At 37.4% G+C, this 20981-nt stretch overlaps 1 protein-coding gene across 4 annotated transcripts; it reads right to left on the minus strand.

Moving 5' to 3' along the window:
• Positions 1 to 1853: 1853 nt before the first annotated feature.
• LOC146455077 (peptide-N(4)-(N-acetyl-beta-glucosaminyl)asparagine amidase-like) lies at positions 1854 to 20238 on the minus strand. Of its 4 annotated transcripts, none has more exons than XM_085094679.1 (12): positions 20084 to 20238; positions 18673 to 18736; positions 17602 to 17812; positions 14349 to 14537; positions 11183 to 11415; positions 8706 to 8816; positions 8066 to 8209; positions 6639 to 6688; positions 6365 to 6500; positions 4889 to 4954; positions 4117 to 4303; positions 1854 to 3193 (listed from the first exon to the last, which is right to left on the minus strand). In XM_085094679.1, exons 2-12 carry the CDS (start codon positions 18715 to 18717, stop codon positions 3018 to 3020), a joined length of 1548 nt encoding a protein of 515 aa, XP_084950805.1. In that variant the 5' UTR covers positions 18718 to 18736; positions 20084 to 20238; the 3' UTR covers positions 1854 to 3017. The 4 variants fall into 4 exon arrangements, with proteins under 4 accessions (XP_084950805.1, XP_084950807.1, XP_084950806.1 ...); XM_085094681.1 differs by lacking the exon at positions 20084 to 20238 and adding an exon at positions 18941 to 19356; XM_085094680.1 differs by lacking the exon at positions 20084 to 20238 and adding an exon at positions 18937 to 19356.
• Between the last annotated feature and the right edge of the window lie 743 nt (positions 20239 to 20981).

Here is a 20981-nt window from a genome sequence, read left to right on the forward strand (position 1 = left end):
TGAAAGCTCGCTGTCGTGCCAAGAACTATTTAACCAAGTTTCATTAAGACAAAATACGTCGAATAGATTGTCCTGTAGAAAAATCCTTAGTTCGTCAAGGTGTTTAGGTAGGCTCCTGATGTTCAGATGGCCAATCTTCAAGCCAGGCTTCTGCAAACTTGAGTTAATCCATCCAGGGTTTGGGGAGACATCGCCTGAGAGAAGAATCAGTATCATAGCAGTAGAGCTGTACTGAAGGAGTTTCATTGTTCTAAGTGCCTTTAGTCTTGCTTGAAAACGATCGTTATCGTTATGCGAGCGAAGTGAACGGTGTTTCAGAATACAATTTGGAGCCCTTGTCGTTGCCAATTCTATGCTAAGGTGTACATCAGCGACTCCAAGATCTTCGTTGTTAGTTCGGAGCAAAAGGCTCTTGAACAAGACTAGGAACAAGACTTGCACTGGGAGTGTCGAGCGAAAATTGTGCAAAGCGTTGTAGAGACGAAGCAACGCCGCCATCTTGCTGAACCAAAAATGAGAAGTTGAGAAGTTTGGAGAGCACTCAAGAAGCTAGAGCTGCTCGAGGCGTAACTCTTAGGTTTCTCTCGTGCTCTCGAAACTTCCAGCGTACATCCATAACTCGATATACGCACGCTAAGCATGAACCATTTCTTAACTGAACTGTGACCTCTGGTCTGGTTTCCTTCGCATTGAATTATTCGATCTGTTTGTCAAAGCGTAATTTCTTCGCTGTGAACTCTCTAAATTTCACCGTTTAAACTGTCGAGTACTACTGCGAAGTTATTCTTTCGATTTATTGCTTGAAAAAGGTTTGTTTTCTTTCTGAAAATGGCAAATTAGAGTCTTAAATTCATACATGTGGCCGCCGTTGAAAAAAAAACCTTTTAAATGATGATTTGCTTTGACGTCGCACAGGTAGGGATGAGTGGGTCCCCTCGCTCGTGATATACGCGCCGATAATGGATTTTGATTGAGCCGTTTTTGTTGAAGACAATCAGAACAATGGACCCCTCCTGGGAAAAACCACAGTTTAATGAATAAATTAATGTGCAGATTTGATGCTACCATGAAGAAAAGAAAAATACCGAGCCCAATTTTAGACATGGGCTGCCTCAGGACATCCCGCGTAAAAATACCATGCTCGAGAAATAGCGGTCATTAAATCGTCTTCAGGTCTTTCTTGTTGAGAAAAATGTGAATTTTTAACATAGATTTCAATCTCCTTTATAAAGGACGGTGGATGGCTGATGGTTTTTTTTTTAAATAGGATGTTGATACTGTTAAATTTATTGGTTAATTGTCACCTTCTAAGAAAAGCTAGCTGTGGCTATTTTTTTTTTTATTTGAATTAATTTATATCTTGTTGTCAGTCAAACAGCGGAAGCGCTATAGAATGTTTCTTCACGTTTTTCAACCAAATCAGTCTGAGTTTGCAGTGAAACTCTGTACATTAGAACGACACACCATCCGGTAAAACAACACGTTCACATTCGTGAACATTTGTGGGATAATCTGATTAATGGGGAAAGTACTGTACGACATCTTGTCAGGCATTATAGATTGGAAATCGTGGTTATTTTTCGAACAGACAGATCGATACAAGTTATTAAAAGATTATTTTAAGATGTCCAAAGATTTCAGTTGGTATCGAAATGCAACAGTGGATCATTGAGATGTTACAAAAAATAAATAAAACCTTGAGTCAAAATTTATCGCATTTTCCAGCCGTGAAAACGTCAACATCACATTCAAATCTCTTCTTGTCGAGGCGGTGGGTGATGTTTGGCGCGAGGTATGGTGGGTAGAGCGACCGTGAGCGACTGAGGAGAGAGCATGCAAAACTAGACGAGAGAGACTCTTTACATTGTTTTTTTTATTAATTTCTCATTCATTTGTTATCTCATTGATTCGAACATCTATCAGGCCTCAGCTTGATTCATAAATAAAATATCGAATTTAATTTAAATTTATAGCTGTGTGAAATTGATCGAATGGTCAGTTGCTTGTTAAAACATTAAACAAGAAGTATTAAAAAAATGTAACTTAAGAAATGTTAATCGGCGTGTCGATGTATCCAACATCATCATCAAGATTAAAAATAAACTAAATAAATTCGACAGCGTTGTCTCTAAGATGCCGAGAAGAGCGTAAAAGAGCGTACGATTGAACGTTCAATCAGACTCGATTTGCACGAAGGTATTCAAATTTTCACGAACACAGGAATAATTCAAACCGAACTCTTTACACACCTATGCCACTCAACGAACGTTTAATCTTGAAAATTATGTTGGATACGTCGAAACATCGATTGGCATGAAATTGATTTCATTTCTGTCTGTTTCTAGGTCTACTTTTCATTTTTCGTACATTAGGCGGGGTATAAAGTAGGTTGCCGTTCCAGGAGGTCTCTACAAAATTTGGCATATGGAGTCCAGCCTTCTCAGTTTTCCGTTAGACACCTCTATCTATTGACACAGACGGGAAAACAAATTCTTAAAGCTGACGATTAAGGGCGCGTTCTTTTAGAAAGTCCTTATTTGAAAAGGAGGTAGAGACCTTACTTACAAACTTGGATGTATTTAAAACTTGGAATTCTAAACAACTGATCAGAAAATTTACGGTGAAATTTGTTAAACAAGAAGTTCCGCTATTAAAGGGTAAGCCCCTCCTTCATTTCACACCTTTGTGGGCGTGAGATACAAATTTAGACGCTGTTCAGTCGTGGCAAGTTGTTGACTTAAAAGTCCTCTGAAAAATAGGCCACAAACATCACTACAGCAATATAAGATATCAAGTTCTAATATGTTTAACAAGGGTTATTCTTAAAACTAAGCCGATTGTATCGCGGTAAAAGCCGAAGAAAAAGGCACATGTTATTTGTCAGTTGTTTACGCTCTGATGGTTGATTGACAACTGAAGGTGAGAAAGGCCTGGCCAGGCCCCTTTCAGTTTATACCGGAACTTCCTGTTTAAATTGGTTGCAATGTTACATCGTGTGTCGAGTCGTTGTGTTGTATTTAAGGATCACGAAGAGTGACAGTGACGTCAAAGGTAAAATCATTCTCGCTGTGGATTGGTTGAGTGAACAGCTGTGCTTGTTGCCAGGCAACATCTCCTTCCCCGCCACCCAGAGTAGCCGTGAGTTTGAGGATCTTGCAACCACTCAGAGCTGAAGTTGTTACTGAGTCTTGAGCTGTAAAATAAACACAAATATAAAAATTATTGATGTAAATTTTACGCTTTAAAATTTATAAAAGACAATGATCTTTGTAGTAAAATTAATAGTAGTTTCACAGTTTTGCTCAGCCATGAGTACGGCCAAATTTCCGCAAAACTCCATACTTTATTATTCAAAAAATACATTAATAATTCATAAGCCCATTGACCTATCAAATGGTCGATAATACATCACGTGCAGTGACTTTTTATCGATAAACCTCCTCCTTATTAGTATGCGGTGTTATTTCAGCTGATAAAACACTCCTCATTAATTTGCGGTGTTTTTCTCGTATGCTAATTTCTAACGTTCGCAAAGCGTAATTGTTATGAACTCTATTGACACACGCTTTTCCAGGAAAGTTTTTCAAACCGTTCAAAAAACTTGCAGCACGTGTTTTATCAGGTCTAAAACAACTCGGCTGCGCCTCGTGGTTTTAAACCCGATAAAACACTGATGCTGCACTTCTTAATGAAATTAGTTCAAAGCATGTTGAAATCGTACTGATGATATAGCTTCATTTTCAATGAGTGACGTAAAACCAAAACCTAGGTAATAAACTCTGGCCAATCACAACAGACGTAAACAACACAATGAACCAATCAGAATGACCGGCGTCAAGCGCGGGAAAACGCGTGCGAGCTGGAGTCACCATTGGTCTTTGCTTGGCTTTTAATCAATTCACAAAACTAGCGAAAGTGGTAAAGGAACACCAAACTATATAAGAAACTATTTTTGAAAGTCAACGAGCGACTGCTCTATCCTAAAACAGCTGAAACAGCACCGAAGTTTTAAAACACACACTTCATCAACACCTCTAATTATTTACACCAAACACAGTTTTTTTAATGTGCGTTAAGACAAACTTGTTATTGGACTATCACTGTCATGTGACATACTATTGCTCAAATCCAGTATCTCTGTAACGTCATGGTCTCCCTCTAGTTTCCAATCCACTCGTCCAGTTTCTGTTGTGGTGGTCTTGGTTGTTATGGCAACGTTGTCAATCACAAGATTGCAGGAAGTGAACTCCATCTGCCATGCAACCAAGCCTGATGGACAGTGCTGAAGGCGTGCTAGGTAAGCCTGGTGAATTTTTTCTTAAATCTCAGTAACAACTTTACACTGAGAATTCAACACCACACAAATAATTTTGGTTTGGGAAGAATCCCCCCTTTAATTTGCCAGTGATGAACAAAAAGCCTTATGAAAGGTGTAATTGAATTTTTCAATACAGTTTGTAAAGCATAAATCCACCCCTTTCCAGCACTTATCCTTTGATGGATCAATACTACCACTCTTTAATAATTATTATTAATGATGATATCAAACATATGCTCAATTATCGGTGAGCAAGTTATGGTTGTTTCCTTGACATAATACGTAACCATGGCAACAGTACCACCTGGACACCCCCTCTCCACAGGGGCAGTAGTCTACTGTATTTTTGTTGTTGTTGTTGTTATCAGACTGGTGAGCCTTTAATGTTAGGTGGACTCAAGGGGTCAAAAGAATGGAAAATAGGGAGAGAACTTATGAGGGATAAAAGGGAGTTAACCTTCAATATTTTGTTGGATCACAGAAGCGTTCCCTCCACTCTGTTCATGAACATTGACATGCTTCCTACTTCACCAAGCAAATAACAGTTTAGTGTGTGATGGTTTTACATACATTTCCTTTCTGCAAGACTGTCAGGTCATCTTCTTGAACTCCTATATCAAGGAGGTAGTCCAACAACTGCAGAGTAACAAAATTTATGATAAAAACTTCAACAACTAGTAAACATGAAAGGGGGAAGAAGTGATGCTCACACATGCAACCCTAGTCATTTTCAAGAACCATAACAGGGCTGTCAACCTCCCACGTCTTTAAATATGGAGAATTTGACTTCCCAGCCAGAAACAACAAAGCGCCTTACAGGGGCGTGGCATCAAGCCTAAATTCACAGCTTCAGTGGGAGGGAGGGGGGGGGGATTCGTCTATAAAAGACTATCTGAAACAACGCTAACCATTCTCGGAAAGTTGAGCCTCCGACTAATAGCAAACGTCGTCAATTATCCCGCAGACTAAAGACATAAATCTTGAGACGGAAAGCCACGGTTCAAAATCTGGAGATTACAGACATAAATCTGGAGACTGGGAGATGCGATTCAAAATCTGGAGTCTCCCGGATAGTTGACAGCCCTGCATAATGATGTGTACATACATAGGCAAGCCCTACAAATCTCAGGTGCTAAAATCCGTATTTATTAAATTCAAGAAGGGTTTGTTATTGAAGACAAGGGGTCAGCCTTACATTCCAAAGAAATTGTGACGCTGTCTCAATGGGGGAGTGACAACAAATATTTGGTCAAGCCGTTTGTCAGATTAAATCAGATTTGCTCTGACAAAGGGCCAGTGCAAAAATGTTGGCTCTTGAATCTGTTTACTGTGGCAGAATTGCCTTATCAACACCCCTGATGAAATCGAATATTCGTCTGGAAAATAAGCTCAGTCAGGCTGTTATGGTTAGATCTTTTAACCGTTTAAGCAATAACTGTGATCAGCTTCAAATCTCTCCTTGTAATATGAATGCTTATTCAACCTGTGGGGTCATGAGAATTAAGGATATGATCACCCTAGGTGAATTTTCTTGATATTTCAATAACGTCTCCCCAGTGCTTTTATAGGAAAAGTATCAGGATAAGATAGGAGAATTTGTTCATTGATATTAAGGGTTTAAGGGTTAAGCCATTAGCTAAGCATTTCAAGCTGTTTTATTCTGGAACCCAACCAATTTTTGAAACACAAAATTCCCTCCAATAACAAGTCGCCCCTCATTCTGAAAATAAGCCCCTTTTAATAGTCCATTGAATGAATATAAGCCCAAGGCTTATAGTCAAAATTTTACAGTACCATTTACAGTCAACTTCCTTTATTGCGGACATCCTCGGGATTGTGAGTTAACATAAAAGTGGGAATTTTTTTCAGTCAAACATCTGTAATTTTATTTATTTTTGCCGTGAATTTAGTTGCTGTCCGTATGATTGGGGTGACCATAATAGCGGGGCGTCCGCAAGGTGACAGTTGACTGCATTTACCTTGACCGGTACTTAAATTCAAGTTGAAATTTTTTGGGATGCCTGTGGTAAACATTACTACACTCACCAGTGACCAGTCATGCTCGTATTTCCTAAACACAGAGTTTACTGCTGCCGCTCCAGATTTCCAACCCGCCAGTGATGCCTCCATGTCGGAGCCTCGGAAGTATTTGTCACTTGCACAACAATAGCGCACTCTTAATCTAAAAAGATCCACAGTAACAGAAACAAGTATTTAATTTACTGTTGGTCGCCAAAGTATTGCAAATCATCTGCATGGGCAATTGTGGTGTTATCATCTTATTAATGTATTGAGTGGACAAACTATATTATATGATTACCTTTTGGTGTTAATTTCCTCTTCGGTGGGCACAAAAGTATATGGCTCATGCTGAAAGATAAAATTAAACCAAACAAAGTCAGTTTGTGCATACAATCAATCAGTCCACTAGTATTGCAGGAGATCTAGCCAATGTTTGTGACATGAAGCAAGCAAGAGATATAAAACCAATCCTCCCTGGATGGAATGCTGGTCCATCACAGTAGGCCCAGCAAATCCTTCCTGGATGGGATGCTAATCCATCACAGGATAACCAACATTTTCACCTGAATGGGATGTCAGTCTGTCACAGGATACCCAGCATATCCCCCTATGGATGGGATGTTAGTCTGTCACAGGATACCCAACATATCTCCCCTAGATGGGATGTTGGTCTGTCACAGGATACCCAGCATATTCCCCCGGATGGATACTAGTCTATCACAGGATACCCAACATACCCCCCTTCCCCACCCCCCAATGGACAATGCACTCACCAAATTTTAATCAAGCCAATAGCAATATCGTGGGGTAGTGTAGAACTACAAGAAGTTGAAATTCTACTCACTGATTGCTGTACATCAAATCAAGGCAATACTCCCCATGTGTTCTTATCATTTATTTATTACAGTCGAACCTCCCGTAAGCGACCACCCATAATGTCAAGGATATGTGGTCGCTTACGGGAGGTGTCAAACCACAAAGGGGGGGGGGGGGAGGTCTAAATTCCGGGTAATTTACATGATGGTAATTGCAGACTCCTAACGGCTTTTGACTGCCTGACTTAGGACCAAACAGTAAACGGCATTTTTGCAATGTTACATTTCAAGCGTAACACATCAACAACTTTGGTGTTTGCTTGTTTGTTACATAATCCAGTTGACGTTCTTTATCGCCACAATTTTGCTGTCGAATAATACAAGGTTGAGAGAGTCATCACCGGTCGTGCATGTACATGCATGCTATTTACCAGATAAGAGAGCTTTTTTCCTATAAGGGATTCAACCTGATTAACGTTTATTTCAGTGTACCATAGTGCATGTATATGTTATCATTTGTTTCAATGTCGGGAGACACTTCCGGTAGCTCCGGCTGTGGGATTGTTAGTAATATGGCATCCGCTGTAATGATGGGGGCCAATATGTTACAGTCAATTTCCACGCGTGAGAGAAACAGCAGATTGTGCCGTGTCAAGTGGCCGCCTACGGGAGGTTAAAAACAATTTATTTTTTAGAATTTTTAAAAACAATTTATTTTTTAGAATTTTAAACAATCATTTCTAAGAGTGGTCGCTTACGGGAGGTGGTCGCTTACGAGAGGTTCCATCTATAGTGATTTGACTTGAAAACTTTTGGTATTTTGGAAAAGTGGTCGCTTATGAGAGGTGGTCGCTTACGAGAGGTGGTCGCAAAGGGAGGTTCGACTGTATAATTAATTTACAATCTTTACCAGTGATTCAGGCGTTCCGATCATTCGTCTCCATGGAGCAGTCCCCAAAAGTTTTCCTTCATAAACTGAAAAGAATTCAGCAAGCTCCCTAGCTGAACGCTCCCGCAAGACTTTACGCCGCTTACAAGAAAGACTCTGTTGGCGCTACAAAAAAAAAACTGGTTATAGCCATCACCTAATATATAATTATGCAAATGTATGTGCCCTATCTGAGTAAATCATGGCAGTATGGATCATCATGTGCTCTATAAAAAATAATAAGTTTTACTGTAAAAGGGCAAGCCCCTCCTTCATTTGACACCATTGTGGGCATGGCATGCAAATTTAGATTTAAATTTAAATTTAAATTTAAATTTAAGTCGTGGCAAGTTGTTGACTCAAATGTCCTCCTAAAAAATATCCCTGAAAATTTCATAATATCACCACAATTTTTTACATATACAGTGTAGATATCAAGTTCTAATTTCTTGAACAGGATTTATTCTGAAAACTAAGCCAATTTTATTGGTAAAGGCCGTAGAAAAAGACACATATTGCTTGTTAGTTGTTTACGTTCTGATGGATGATATTTAACTGAAGGTGAGAATGGCCAAGCCAGCCCCCTTAAATACACCATAAAGTTCTTCCAGTTTAAACTTACCCGAACATTAAAAAACTCTAACTGTCTGATCAGCCATTCTTCTTGAACCAATAACCTTCTCTGGGCTGTTTCACTCTGTTTTGCTGAATATCTCCATGTGACATCTACTACCTGAAAAAAAAAATCGAAATAAATACATTAATTTGTTATAATTTACATTTGACGCCATTAGGGGACAGGACTAAGTATCTGTATTATAGAGGTGTCTGTTTTAGAGAAGTAGGCTTTACAAGGATTTCGGTCTCCCAGGGACCAAATGAACTGTCCATAATAGAGAGGCGTTGGTAAGGAGAGGTTCCACTGTATTTGGCAAATGTTCAGACTGTATAAGCTGTGCCTTTCTGCTCAAACTTGGGATCAAATTAAGGGATGCAGCTATTGCACCATCTGTATTAAACCAATTAAGTTTTAAGTACTATTAAATGCATGGCCTACTAAATAAATATTATTATTCATTGTTGCCTTTGACGTTGCCATTTCTTAAGGTGGCTCGATTGGATTTTTAATGGTGACATCTTCCAACTTTAAATATAAATCACAATGCACTAAAACATAATACAGGGGATTGATATCCACACTCTTCTTAGGGATAGATCAAAGTTACGGGTGCAGTGTATTTTATCGAGATCAGAGTTAATACCATAGCAACGCAATGACATCATTGCCATTTTTACTCATGGTCGATTTTCTTGAAATCTAGAGGTTTTTCTTCTGAACTGTGTACTGTACTTAATATGTAGTTTAGATGTGTAGTGAGTTTAAACCAATTCTTAAATGAGAGCGATTTCGAGAAATTTTCGCCTGAAGTTTTCGACTGTTAACATGAAACAAATCTAATTGAGTCGCTCTAGTATTTGTTCGCCAGGCTTACGGGAAGCGCATTTGGAACGCCTGTTATTTTTATACACATGCATGAACCACATTTCCTAAAAAGTGGAACAAAATCGCTTCATTTGATTTCGAAAAATATGAACTTGAATAAGGTGGCTCTTTTCAATTGCTTTTTTGTGAAAACTTGGCTATGTTTTTACAGGCAAATAATAAAAAAAGTGGTTGATGAATTTATTTTAAACTCGGTTATCCTATAGTTAAATAACTATTTTCAAAGACCTCGCAGTCTCAAGGTAATTGAAATAACGTAAGGTGGTCAAAAATTAAAATCAAATTGTTCAAATTTTGCTTTCACTATTCGGCTTTTTCTAACTATTTTTATTGGTCGCTTGTTTGTCTCATTATGCAAGCCCATTGTTAAGAATTTTCGTACTAGAGTGAATTCCAACACACCATGCTTTTCCGACAAATATGCCCTAATGCCTTTGGAGAACGAAGCCGATTATTCTAATCTGTAGGTCTGTATTATCTAAATAACAATAGCACAGTAGGCGTCAGTCACACACAGTCTTGGCATAGCTGATTCAGAGCGTCACAGTACTTCCAAACGTGTGTGTGACTGACGGCCAAAACTTTAATGATCTATCCCTTGCAAGAGTGTGGATATCAATCTCCTGTATTATGTTTTAGTGCGTTGTAATTTATATTAAAAGTTGGAAGGTGTCACTATTAAAAAATCGAATCGAGCCATCTTAAGAAGTTGTTCCCTTCCTCACTTCAAGGACATTACGCCTCATAATACAGAGCTCTTAATTTTTTTGCACAGTTTATGAATGTGCCAAAAAAGAAGAGCTTAGCAAGGGCTATGGAAACTAACCATACATTTCATAGACTGAGATAACACAGCAAAAACATTTTGCGCAACACAATATTATATTGGAAAATTGTATGGTTAAAACCCCCAATTTTCTGTTTGGATTCCAAAAGCCCTTGCTAAGATCTTCTTTTCCCACAGGTGATAAAGACTTAATTCTTGAATGTGTGTATCGTACAATGAATGTTGGCGAGCCCTCTAATATTTCTTCATACATTTAGAGACCTGTCTCATAATTGAAGGGTTTTGGGCAAGCGATTTTCTAAAATAGAAATTGCCCCAAATTTGCACTGGGCCTTTCAATTAGGAAGAAAGAAAAAAAACCTCAGTTAACATTTTATGGAAGGCTTCATAATAATAATAATAATAATAATAATAATAATAATAATAATAATAATAATAATAATAATAATAATAATAATAATAATTAATAATAATAATAATAATAATAATAATAATTTATAAACTCACTATTGAGCACCTTTTAACATAAAAATGACCGATCAAAAGCACTTTACAAATAGACAATATAAATATTCATAGGCCTCTATGAAACTTTGAAAATGTGAATAACAACAAAAAACTACTAAAAACTACTATCACGAACATCGCAGCACTGAAACGGCCTTGCTGGAAGTGATGAACAACGTTCTCTTAAAAATGAACTCGCAGCATGTCACTCTGATGGTCCTACTGAATCTAAGTACGGCATTCATCACTGTCAATCATAATATCTTGTTGGAGGCTTCAAAACTGAGTAATGTTAACATACCTCTTCATTAGAGAAAGCAATGATATAAGTTAATTTCTTTCCCCACCAACGTTCATAATGAAGGTTGCCATCATATCCTCCATCACAGTGAATCCACCTCTGTTGTGAGTCCGAATAAACTTCGACCCACACGTGATCAGTCCAGTCTGTGACATGTCGCACCTCAAACCCCATCGACCTCAAAACCAAGGCTTTGCAGTTAGCAGTTTCACCGCATCTGCCACAGCGGGTCTCTACAGACACAAGAATAAAGCATTTATGATAAAGTGTAAGAAGTTAATTATTCAGATGCTTAGTAAGTCTGCATCCTGGCCCTAATCTCCAGAGGGGGGGGGGGGGAGGGGAGGAACTATTGTAGTAAGCAAAATGTGTATTTACTTAATCTTAATCGTAGCCAACTTCTCAGATTTTAGTAATTCGTATTGTTTTAGTAATTCTCATTTGTTTTACCACGACCCCACCTGCTCTGCTGATTTCTGTTATCGTGTTGAAAATTATAAAGTTCTTGATAAATTGATTGATTGATTGATTGATTGATTGATTGATTGATATCATCATGTCCTAGTCTTCTCCTGAATAATCACATCCTGTTTACAGGGTATCAGTATGCATGACATGCCTGCTAATTGACTTAATTTTATTCCTAAAAGAGTAAACCCATGTTTTTCAGGCCCCCATGCTCCATCTGTTAAGCCCTGGTCAAACAGCACATGATAAACAATGACGGTTGATGATTGTCAATTTAACTATAATCAACTATTACCAACTAACAAGTGGGTGGTCAAACGACCCAAAGAAACTCACGCTGAGCCAAAGACAGCTTACCATAAGCCCCTAGTGTCAGGCACCTGCCAAGTGTAAACATCACAAACATGGCGTCGCATTAAGTTACAAAACTTTGCATGGATGAATTTTTGGTGGTGAAAGAGGGTGGCAGCCTGCTTTGTTTTCCTTCAGTTGTTGGATGAATTCCAATTATTGGAAAATGAATCTAGAGAGTTCTGGTAGAGAAATCAGCTGACCAAAAAATTATCATCGACTATCACATGTGAAGAATAGGAACATGCTCAATGTGAATGATAGTTGATGATAGCGCATGATAGTTGGTAGTCAAACAAATGCACAACTATCATTGACTATCATGTGCCATTTGACCATGGGACAATTACACTGTAAATATGGCAGTAAATATGTACAGAATATGGCAGCCAGGCTTATAACGAACACAATGAAATTCAATCATATTAAACCTGTACTTTACAACCTTCATTGGCTGCCAGTAAACTATCGTATTCAATTCAAGATCTTGATGATTACTTTTAAGGCGATTCATGGCATGGCTCCTAGTTATTTAAGTAACCTGATCTGTATTAGATCATCGTCTAGGTATTCATTACGCAATAATGATACAATATTTTTAGAACGTCCAAAAGGGGTTATGCGCACGACTTTAGGTGCCCGCTCGTTTCATGCCTCTGCGCCTGCGCTGTGGAACAGCTTGCCTGCGCACATCCGCACGATTGATTCGCTAGCGCTATTTAAGAAATCTCTTAAGACTTATCTTTTTAAGCTAGCGTTTTAGTTTCGCATTACCATGTTATAGGAGTTTTGTATTTTATTTATTTACTTTTTTATTCATTCATCCATTTATTCATTATTTATTTGTTATTATTATTTATTTTAGTACTGTTATTGTAATGATCTAAGGCAAATAGCATTTTTATTGTAATATCTATTATCTATTGTAATATCTATTATTGTAATATCTATTGTAAATATTAGTTTTTCTTGGATTGTAAAGCGCCTTTGATCATTCTAATGTTAAAGGGCGCTATATAAGTTAATAAATTATTAAATTATTATTATTAAATGCCTGATATATTGCCTGTAATTTTTTAAGAGATCATGAGAAAAAAGGAAATCATTGTGAAATATCAACATGCGTGATGTTTTTTAAAAACAAATTCTCTCAACTAGTACGTGGAAAACAGTTAGGAGAATATCTTTAGTGCATGATGGCAGAGGGGCTTAAATTGACAGGCTCAGTGCAAAACCAACATATGTGCATTTCAGATAGCTTTTTGTTGTTTTTGCTCAGATTTACTGGGCAGGAGTTTTTGCATGTGTCCCTGAATTCCCCGAGGAAATATTGCTCCAATGCTTTATCAGCTGGTTTGCGTTTCGTTTGCAATAAAAGCCCACGATTATGAATCTATTTTAATCACAAACTAAGCATAGAGCAGCAGATTAAACACAGGAGCAATGTTTCCCAGAGGAATTCAAAGCCACGTGCTAAAAACCCTCTGGTGAATCTGAGACAACAAAAGGCAATCTGAAATGTGACATACAGCGCTGTACGTCAGTTTTTCACTGAGCCCTACAATCGTTAAGTTCCAATCTTGACCATGACCCAGTTGTTTGAAAGCCAATTAACGTTAATCCACGATTAAAAGTTATCCCAGATTTTCAGCTCACTCATTAAAATTGTTTTTAAACTCTAAAATTATGTTAAGTTAGTGGTGAAGAAAAGTCAAGGTGAAAACTAAGGGAGAAACATATGCTTGAAAAATATTTATTGTTGTGCAATTAAACTTGAACCAAAGTTCTTGTTAATCCAGGATTAGCTTTATCGCGCTTTGAACAACTGGGCCCATAAGATAAGATAAAACACCTTTATTTATACAGAGTAACCCTTCTAGGAGCTAATTAAGGACGGTGCCTTCTTTTGTTATTGCGCATACGTTCTGCGCATCGCGAGATACTCGGGTTTCCTATGGGTGATGCCTACTAACACAGGAATATTTTTGCGCGGTTTAAAACTATGCAGAGAAAGCAGAACTTAGCAAATGGTTTTGGTATCTCAAAAGAAAATTGGTGGTAACCATGCAATTTTCAAAGATTATATATAATAATATATAATAATTATTAAGCTTTAATTTAGGAAAAAATCCCATACATTGCTTTATATTTTGGCGCTTTTTAGAGATATTATTGCTTAATTATCTCTGAAAAATGTGTGGTTACCCCCAATTTTCTTTTTGGATTTCAATAGGCCTTGCTAAGATTTGCTTTTCCCGCATAGTCATAAGCTGCACAAAAATACTTTGGTATCGGTAGGCACTGTCCTTAAAAGGAACTGCTATCAACAGGGGCCAAGGGTACCTACCAAGTAGTTTTCCTGGATGGTTGTATCTCGGGAATCTCTCATCTTTACCACAGTTTGGACATTTAAAAGCTTCCACTCTCCCAGCCTCCCATCTTCTGTCTTCATCCGTTGGCTGCGCAAGCCCATTAGATTCTGTTTTAGCACCACATTCTGAGCAGACTGGTTTATCCAACCAGTGAAAAAATGATCCTGAAAATTAATTGCAAAGGTATTTCACATTTTAAAGCGGTTTCCAACTGAGTGTTGTAAAACCAAAGCCAAAGTAATTACTCTTGACCTGGCCAATCACAACATATGTAAACAACACAACGAACCAATCAGAATTCAAAGCAAATATATGTAACTGGCGCCAAACACGAGAAAACGCGTGCGGCCAAAACACTATTGGATTTGGTTTGGATTCCCATTGGTTGAGGAAGTGGCGCGAGTTTTGTTAACCAATTACAAAGCGTAGTAATGCAAACCGCTCTAATCTAATGAAATATTTATTTACTTTCTTTATAGACAAGGTTGTGATCTCAAATGTCTGCATAATATAACCTTGTTTCTACATGTACTAGTCAAGAATTACTTTCAATTACTGATCTTTACAAAACACAGTGATGTGCCTGTTAATATTTGTTGCATTAATTTGCTGTTCCCAGGGTTTAACTCCACATACTACCATGGAACTAGTTTCAAGTTTCAAGTTTCTCTATTTCCACTTACTAATTAAACACAAAGAACAGGAATTTTTAGGGAGAAAGGAATGTGAGAGGTGTGAAAACAAAAACCCATGGGGTTAAAAAGTGTTTGCACACCTGATCTCATACTTAACAAAAGGATATCTGCATTTAAATTAATCTTAGTTAGCGAGCGTACATAGAAAGAAACAAACATAGGGAAGTAAAATAAATGAAGAAGTAATGAAAAAGAAGAAGAAAAATAAATAAATATTTAAATAAAATAAATAACTAATCTTTAGTATGCAGGAAGTCAAGAAATCACTCTCAGGCTTCAGATGATAGCAGATAATCTTCTAAATCTTTTCTTTTTCTGTCATGGGGTTCCAAAAAAAATTTAACAATAACTGTCAAAATTCCTGCATGCTGATTGGCTCACAGCTATTCTCTACAACTAAGAGTACAGACAATAAAAATGATGTCAGAAGTAACATGCATGTTTCTTAACGGACAATAAAGTAAAAAACAAAGCAACAGCAGTTTTCTATCAATGGTCTATACTCTTATCGACCATAAAATGGGGTCATAAAATGTTCAAAACTTGACAGTGAAACCATCGCGAAACCACTTGCCTGTGGCTTGTGGTTCCACTTGAGTTTTAAAGATCTTACGATGCCATTTTATGGTCTATAAGACTATAGACCATAGAAAACGGCTGTCAATTTGCTAAATATTTGGCAAGTACTATAATAGCTATATTAAGCCTCTCCAGGGGAGGGAAGATTATTAATTTTAAAGCCTTGAAAAGGAGGGATAATAGAGAAGGGGTAGGGGGAGCTTATTTCAAATCATGAGTTTTGAAGTATGCCTTTTCTGTTTTCTTAAGTGGAAAGGGGGGATTTAAGAGAGATGTGGGGCTTATTAAAAAATCTGATCTTTTGTCAAACGAGGGGCTTTAAGAGAGGGAGCATAATGGAGGTTTTAAGTTATGATTAGCTAAATTAAATTTTCAGGGGCAGAGGGTCCAAACCAAAAAATTAAAGACTTTGGAGGGGTACCACAAAAAACTGTTTACTAAGTAACAGTCCCCTAAAAAATAATATATATGAACACTTTGGGCGTGGTTAGTTACATAGATAACTAACCTGCAATCTAGGATGAGTTGTAGGTAGGGAGAGGATAATCGCAGGTTAATTTACACAAATATAATTCTCTCCTGTACATTAATCCTAGGCTCTATAAACATCTCCTACATCTTCTAATATTCAATAAAGCTCAGTGTCATTTCCTTGTTTACTTTAAAGTAGGTGGTGGTCAACTAGAAAGCCTTTGCTACTTTGACCACCACACAAATTTTATAATTTGTACTGTATTTATTTTTATCTTGTAATTATCTGTTGTAATACTTTACTTTTTATGTTAATGTTGTGTAAATAGTGTGAAATAAATGAACCTTGAACCTTGACCCACATGTAAACTGTGTTACCTTTTCAGATCACGTTACATGTCATCTTTTTTAAAATGATTGATGAATTACAGACGTTTTCTAACTATCCGAAAGTAACAGCTACCTGAAAGTAAGGTAACCGGAATATTATGGCTCCTTAAACCTGCTAAACCTGAAAGTAATGGGGTCCATTACTTTCAGAATTCTACGGTATATATGTTGTAGGTTAAAATGAATCCCAGGTTAAAATGATTTCAATTCAATTCAATTCAATTTATTTGCCATTAACAAAAAAATACAACATAAATACATTATAGACGACACACAATATTCTTACTATTACAATATTCATACTTGACTATTTACAATAATAAATGTGTTAAAGGCTAGGAAGCCTATATAGAAGCCGGGGGCTTATTAACTATAGGCTTCCTAGAACTATTGGATAAACCATAGAAGTTAAGGGTACTGATTGAAATTTCCAATTAACCTAGGTTGATTTGTATTTTCCTTTGTTAAGGTTGGGTAATTTACATCTTAAACAAAGGAAAATACAAATCAACCTAGGTTGAAATCATTTTAACCTGGGATTCATTTTAACCTACAACATATATATTTTTGCAGAGTATGACAGAACTTGACACGGTCCAGCGCATGCAGAGGCATTTTCTAAAAGAAATAATTATAAGAGACATTTCCTGAAAACTTGCACGTACACTCAACTGCTATGCTATGAAGACTGGTAGATGCCCAGCAATTAACCAAGGGCATAATTTGAAAAACCATAGGTAGGTTAGGTAGGTTCAAAATTCACTCCCCCTTCCCTTGCTATAGCTTAACATTCAGTAAAGTGCATTAACTAGACAAAGTAATTACCCAGCCCAGAAACTATAGGGAGACTGGTACATCAGTGAGGGATTATGGGATCGTTTGGGAAGACGGAAGGAAATGATAGGAAATACAGTTTTAGGTGAAAACTATTTAACAAGAGCTATAACAAGAGCTATGCTACCCAAAGAAAACACCAAAAAATGCACTTTTTCATCAGAGCAATGTCCACCCAAACAATTCCATAATCCCATACTCATACTAGTCTTTTCACAGTTTCTGGAGTGGGAAAAAAACTTGTACAATTTTTACAGACCAAACCATTCAAGGACCTCTAACAGCAAACAGTCCCTTTCGTCCACTCCATCCTGCCCATTTTCTTTACTTTTTTCACTTCTTTCCTTTGCCCTCTGTTCCAGTTCAGATACTGGCATAAGACTACGAGCTTTTTCCTGTAAATGTGGGTCTTCATAATGATTTACTCCAGCACTCAATGATTGCAGTCTTGCTAAAAATTGCCTTTCATTCTGTGAAATAATTATCAAACTCCTTTCAAATCATACAAAACATAACATATTATACTCTTATTCAAAGCATTAACAAAAAATCAAATTACAAATTATAAGGAGGTGGGCCTTATGTTAAAAACTCCCCCCAAAAAGAATAAAAGCTAGTCAAGAATAAATAATTACATTACTGCACCTTTCAATAACATTCTTTGAACTTCAACTCCAACTAACGCTTTGCATGTTTTACTACTGTCAATCAAAATTACAACAATAAACCAGCCGACCACAAAAACACAAAAACTGACAAAATTGATCGAAATCCGCCAACCACAGCACACGAACATGACGTTTTGACTCCGTTGAGCCAAACGTTTTTGTTTTCTTAGAGGTCCACTGCAGTGATTGATGGCAGCAAAAGCGCAATGGTTGGCTGAATCTTGAACTTCACTGTCTCCATGTTATTGAAAGGTACAGTAACTGGGAACTACATTTGCATAAATTATCTAAATCCAAATCTCAATCAATACTGTGGAAAAACTCCCTAACATCTGCGCACGGGGATGCAGTCAGCAGATATTCAGTCATAGTACTGAGAGGCTTTTGCTTATTAATTCATTAATGTCCCTGAGGTCCCGTATAAGGGAAGATTCAACAGATCAGTAGCATTCCGAATACGAGAGGACGGCCGGTCTGTGCATAAAGTAAATTACTCATCTAAACTAATTTGCATCACCTAAAACGTAAGGAGGATTAAAAGAATATGTACAAACGAGGAATTAAAAATATATAAGCTTTAATAATACACAGAAAACTATTTACTTTTAATTTTTTTAACATGTCACGCAGTCTGGTTTATAACACTTTTTCATACATCATACCTCAGCGTCGTAGTGCTGCACTAATCCTAAAGCCTCCGCAGCCATCACATAATAAGCTTACCAGCTAGAGGACAAAAAAAAAACCAATCAAAATCGAACATGAAACTTAGTATTTCCGCATCAAAAATTATCACAAACTCTAGACAAAGTGAGCTTCGTCGGGGAAGATGATCAAGTTACAAACATAACTTACAGAGACTAAAATATCTGAAAATAATATTTTAAGTTAATAGTCGTGGCCTGAAAGTGTTCACTAATACTCACAAACACGGTTTACATTTTTGTGACTTGAAAAAATCTGTAGAGCATGTAAACAAATGTAGTTTTTTCGTGATACTTATACTAAGTACTAGTTGGCAACAAATAACGCCGCATATCTTTGGGACCAATACTGTTGGCTCACGTTGCGAAAGTGCTTTTGTTTTTTTGTTTCATTTTGTTCTTCTCTTGTTGTCGATATTTTTGCATAAATAGAAACTGCCGTGATATTCCCAAAATCAAATCATCCTTGAAATTACAGTAGCAGAGTGAGTCAAGATCCTGGGCTCTCTCTTGCTAATGGTACAACAAGGGGAGTCTGACTTCTGCTGTGGCAAGGGTCAGGGCCAGCTAGTGCCAAAGCAAAGGGCCAATGGTCCTTTGAATGAACGGATCCAGTTTGTAGGGCAGGAGTACCGGCAGCATATTATGGCTCCCCTGGTGTCTACCTCAGCTCGTTCCTAGTGTCCTCTCGACTCCTCTTTCTTCCCAGTGCTTTCTTCCCAAGAGAGGGGACCATGGAAACGAGGTTCTAATCCCTCGCTACGTCCACACCCAATATCTTAATAGCCTTAGAAATTAGGGCTTAGTTTTAAACAAAATCCAAAGTTTTCTTCAGCAAAATTTCAGCTCAAACTATCGTAGCATTTTTAAAAACTAATTCCTTTCGTTTTCGAAGATAAAAATTCAACAACAGCTTGTAAATTCAGGGAATGATATTCCGTTTCCTGAAACATTCTGCAACTTAAATTTTCAGCTAATGGATGCGAAAGGCTCATCCTGTATTAGCTTCCCCAAATATGCCTTTAAAAGGCCACTAAAGGATCTGGGGACACAGAAGACAACATTTTAAGTATTTTGCATTAGTGTCCTCGCTTCTGTTCCATGGAGTAGATCAGTTCAAAACAACGGCCAGAGCGTATAGCATTTTCTTACCCCTGTCAAAATCTAATTCGAAGTTTCAAGAAGTTATGATTATGTATTTTTGTGTGACTGCTGCTACAAGGTATTAAAGTAGACGGCTAGCATCATAAGTTGGCAACCGTAGGTGGTCTTGAATTCAACGCCTTTTCCGTACTCCAAGTATGTTCAAAACACACCGTTTAGACCTTCCCTAACATAAACTACACCGAGTTATCAATTTTAAAATTACCTTATCGGTTGCAGATGGTGTCAGTTGCTGTTGTTGTTGTTCGATTAAATTCTGACGGGTTTTGAGATGACTGTAGATACCGTACATATATATGAGATCGACTACAAGCTCCGGAAAATGTTTCCGGTTGAATCAGCAAAAGTATAGGCACACAGTGCCTATACTTTCTTTTATAGATACATGAACTTCCTCTACGTGGGTAAGCTGAGCTATTTTTACCAATAGACTTTGAACGAGTTCAACGTCACAACTTACTCGTCCAATTAGTACGGCTACCCACACCTGCAACGACCAAACTACTTTCATTCGTGACAAATTTTTATTATAATTTTCATGACAAAAATATTTTATTTTTTGTGCCATGACAAAATCATCTTTCTCCGTGAAATTATTTTTCCCATGACAACCTTTTTTTGTGTTTTTGTTCCGAGTGGTGACAAAATTATTCTGGGTCGTGACAAAACTTTTTCTGAGTCGTGACAAAATTGGTTCCGATTTATGACAAAATTCTTTGCCATGACAAATCTCTTAAAAAAATTCTGGATTGCGACAAAAGTCTAGTGAACTAAAAGCTTCTTTTTTTTTAGGCGTGACAAAACTCTGCTGAGAAATAACAAAACTTTTTCGCGAGCGTAGGCACGTTTTCCGCCGCTCCCTCGGGTCCGGGGCTCATTTCCCGAACAACGGCTTGTAATCGAGCCCACTCAGATCGAGGCAGCTTGGTTGCAATTTAAAATGGCGGACGAAGCCAAGAGGAAAAAGCGTTCTGCGATCTTTTCTCGAGGTTTTGAGTATGTGGAATTTGTCACGATTCGGAAAGAGTTTGTCGTGAATCAAAAACGTTTGTTAAAAAAAAATAATTATGTCACGAAGAAAGATGATTTTGCCATAAAAAAAA

This window comes from Pavona decussata, unplaced genomic scaffold (assembly GCF_977016875.1).
Source record: "Pavona decussata unplaced genomic scaffold, jaPavDecu1.1 SCAFFOLD_286, whole genome shotgun sequence".
NCBI lineage: Eukaryota > Metazoa > Cnidaria > Anthozoa > Scleractinia > Agariciidae > Pavona > Pavona decussata.

Excerpts from the sequence above, each read along its gene's own strand:
- LOC146455077 (XM_085094679.1), bottom strand. The coding sequence starts at position 18,717 with ATGGCTGCGGAGGCTTTAGGATTAGTGCAGCACTACGACGCTGAG. Across the intron at positions 11,416-14,348 it reads CCATCCAGGAAAACTACTTG|AGACCCGCTGTGGCAGATGC; the intron begins GTAGGTACCCTT and ends TTGTGTCTGTAG. Across the intron at positions 4,304-4,888 it reads CAGTCTTGCAGAAAGGAAAT|GCTTACCTAGCACGCCTTCA; the intron begins GTATGTAAAACC and ends AAAATTCACCAG.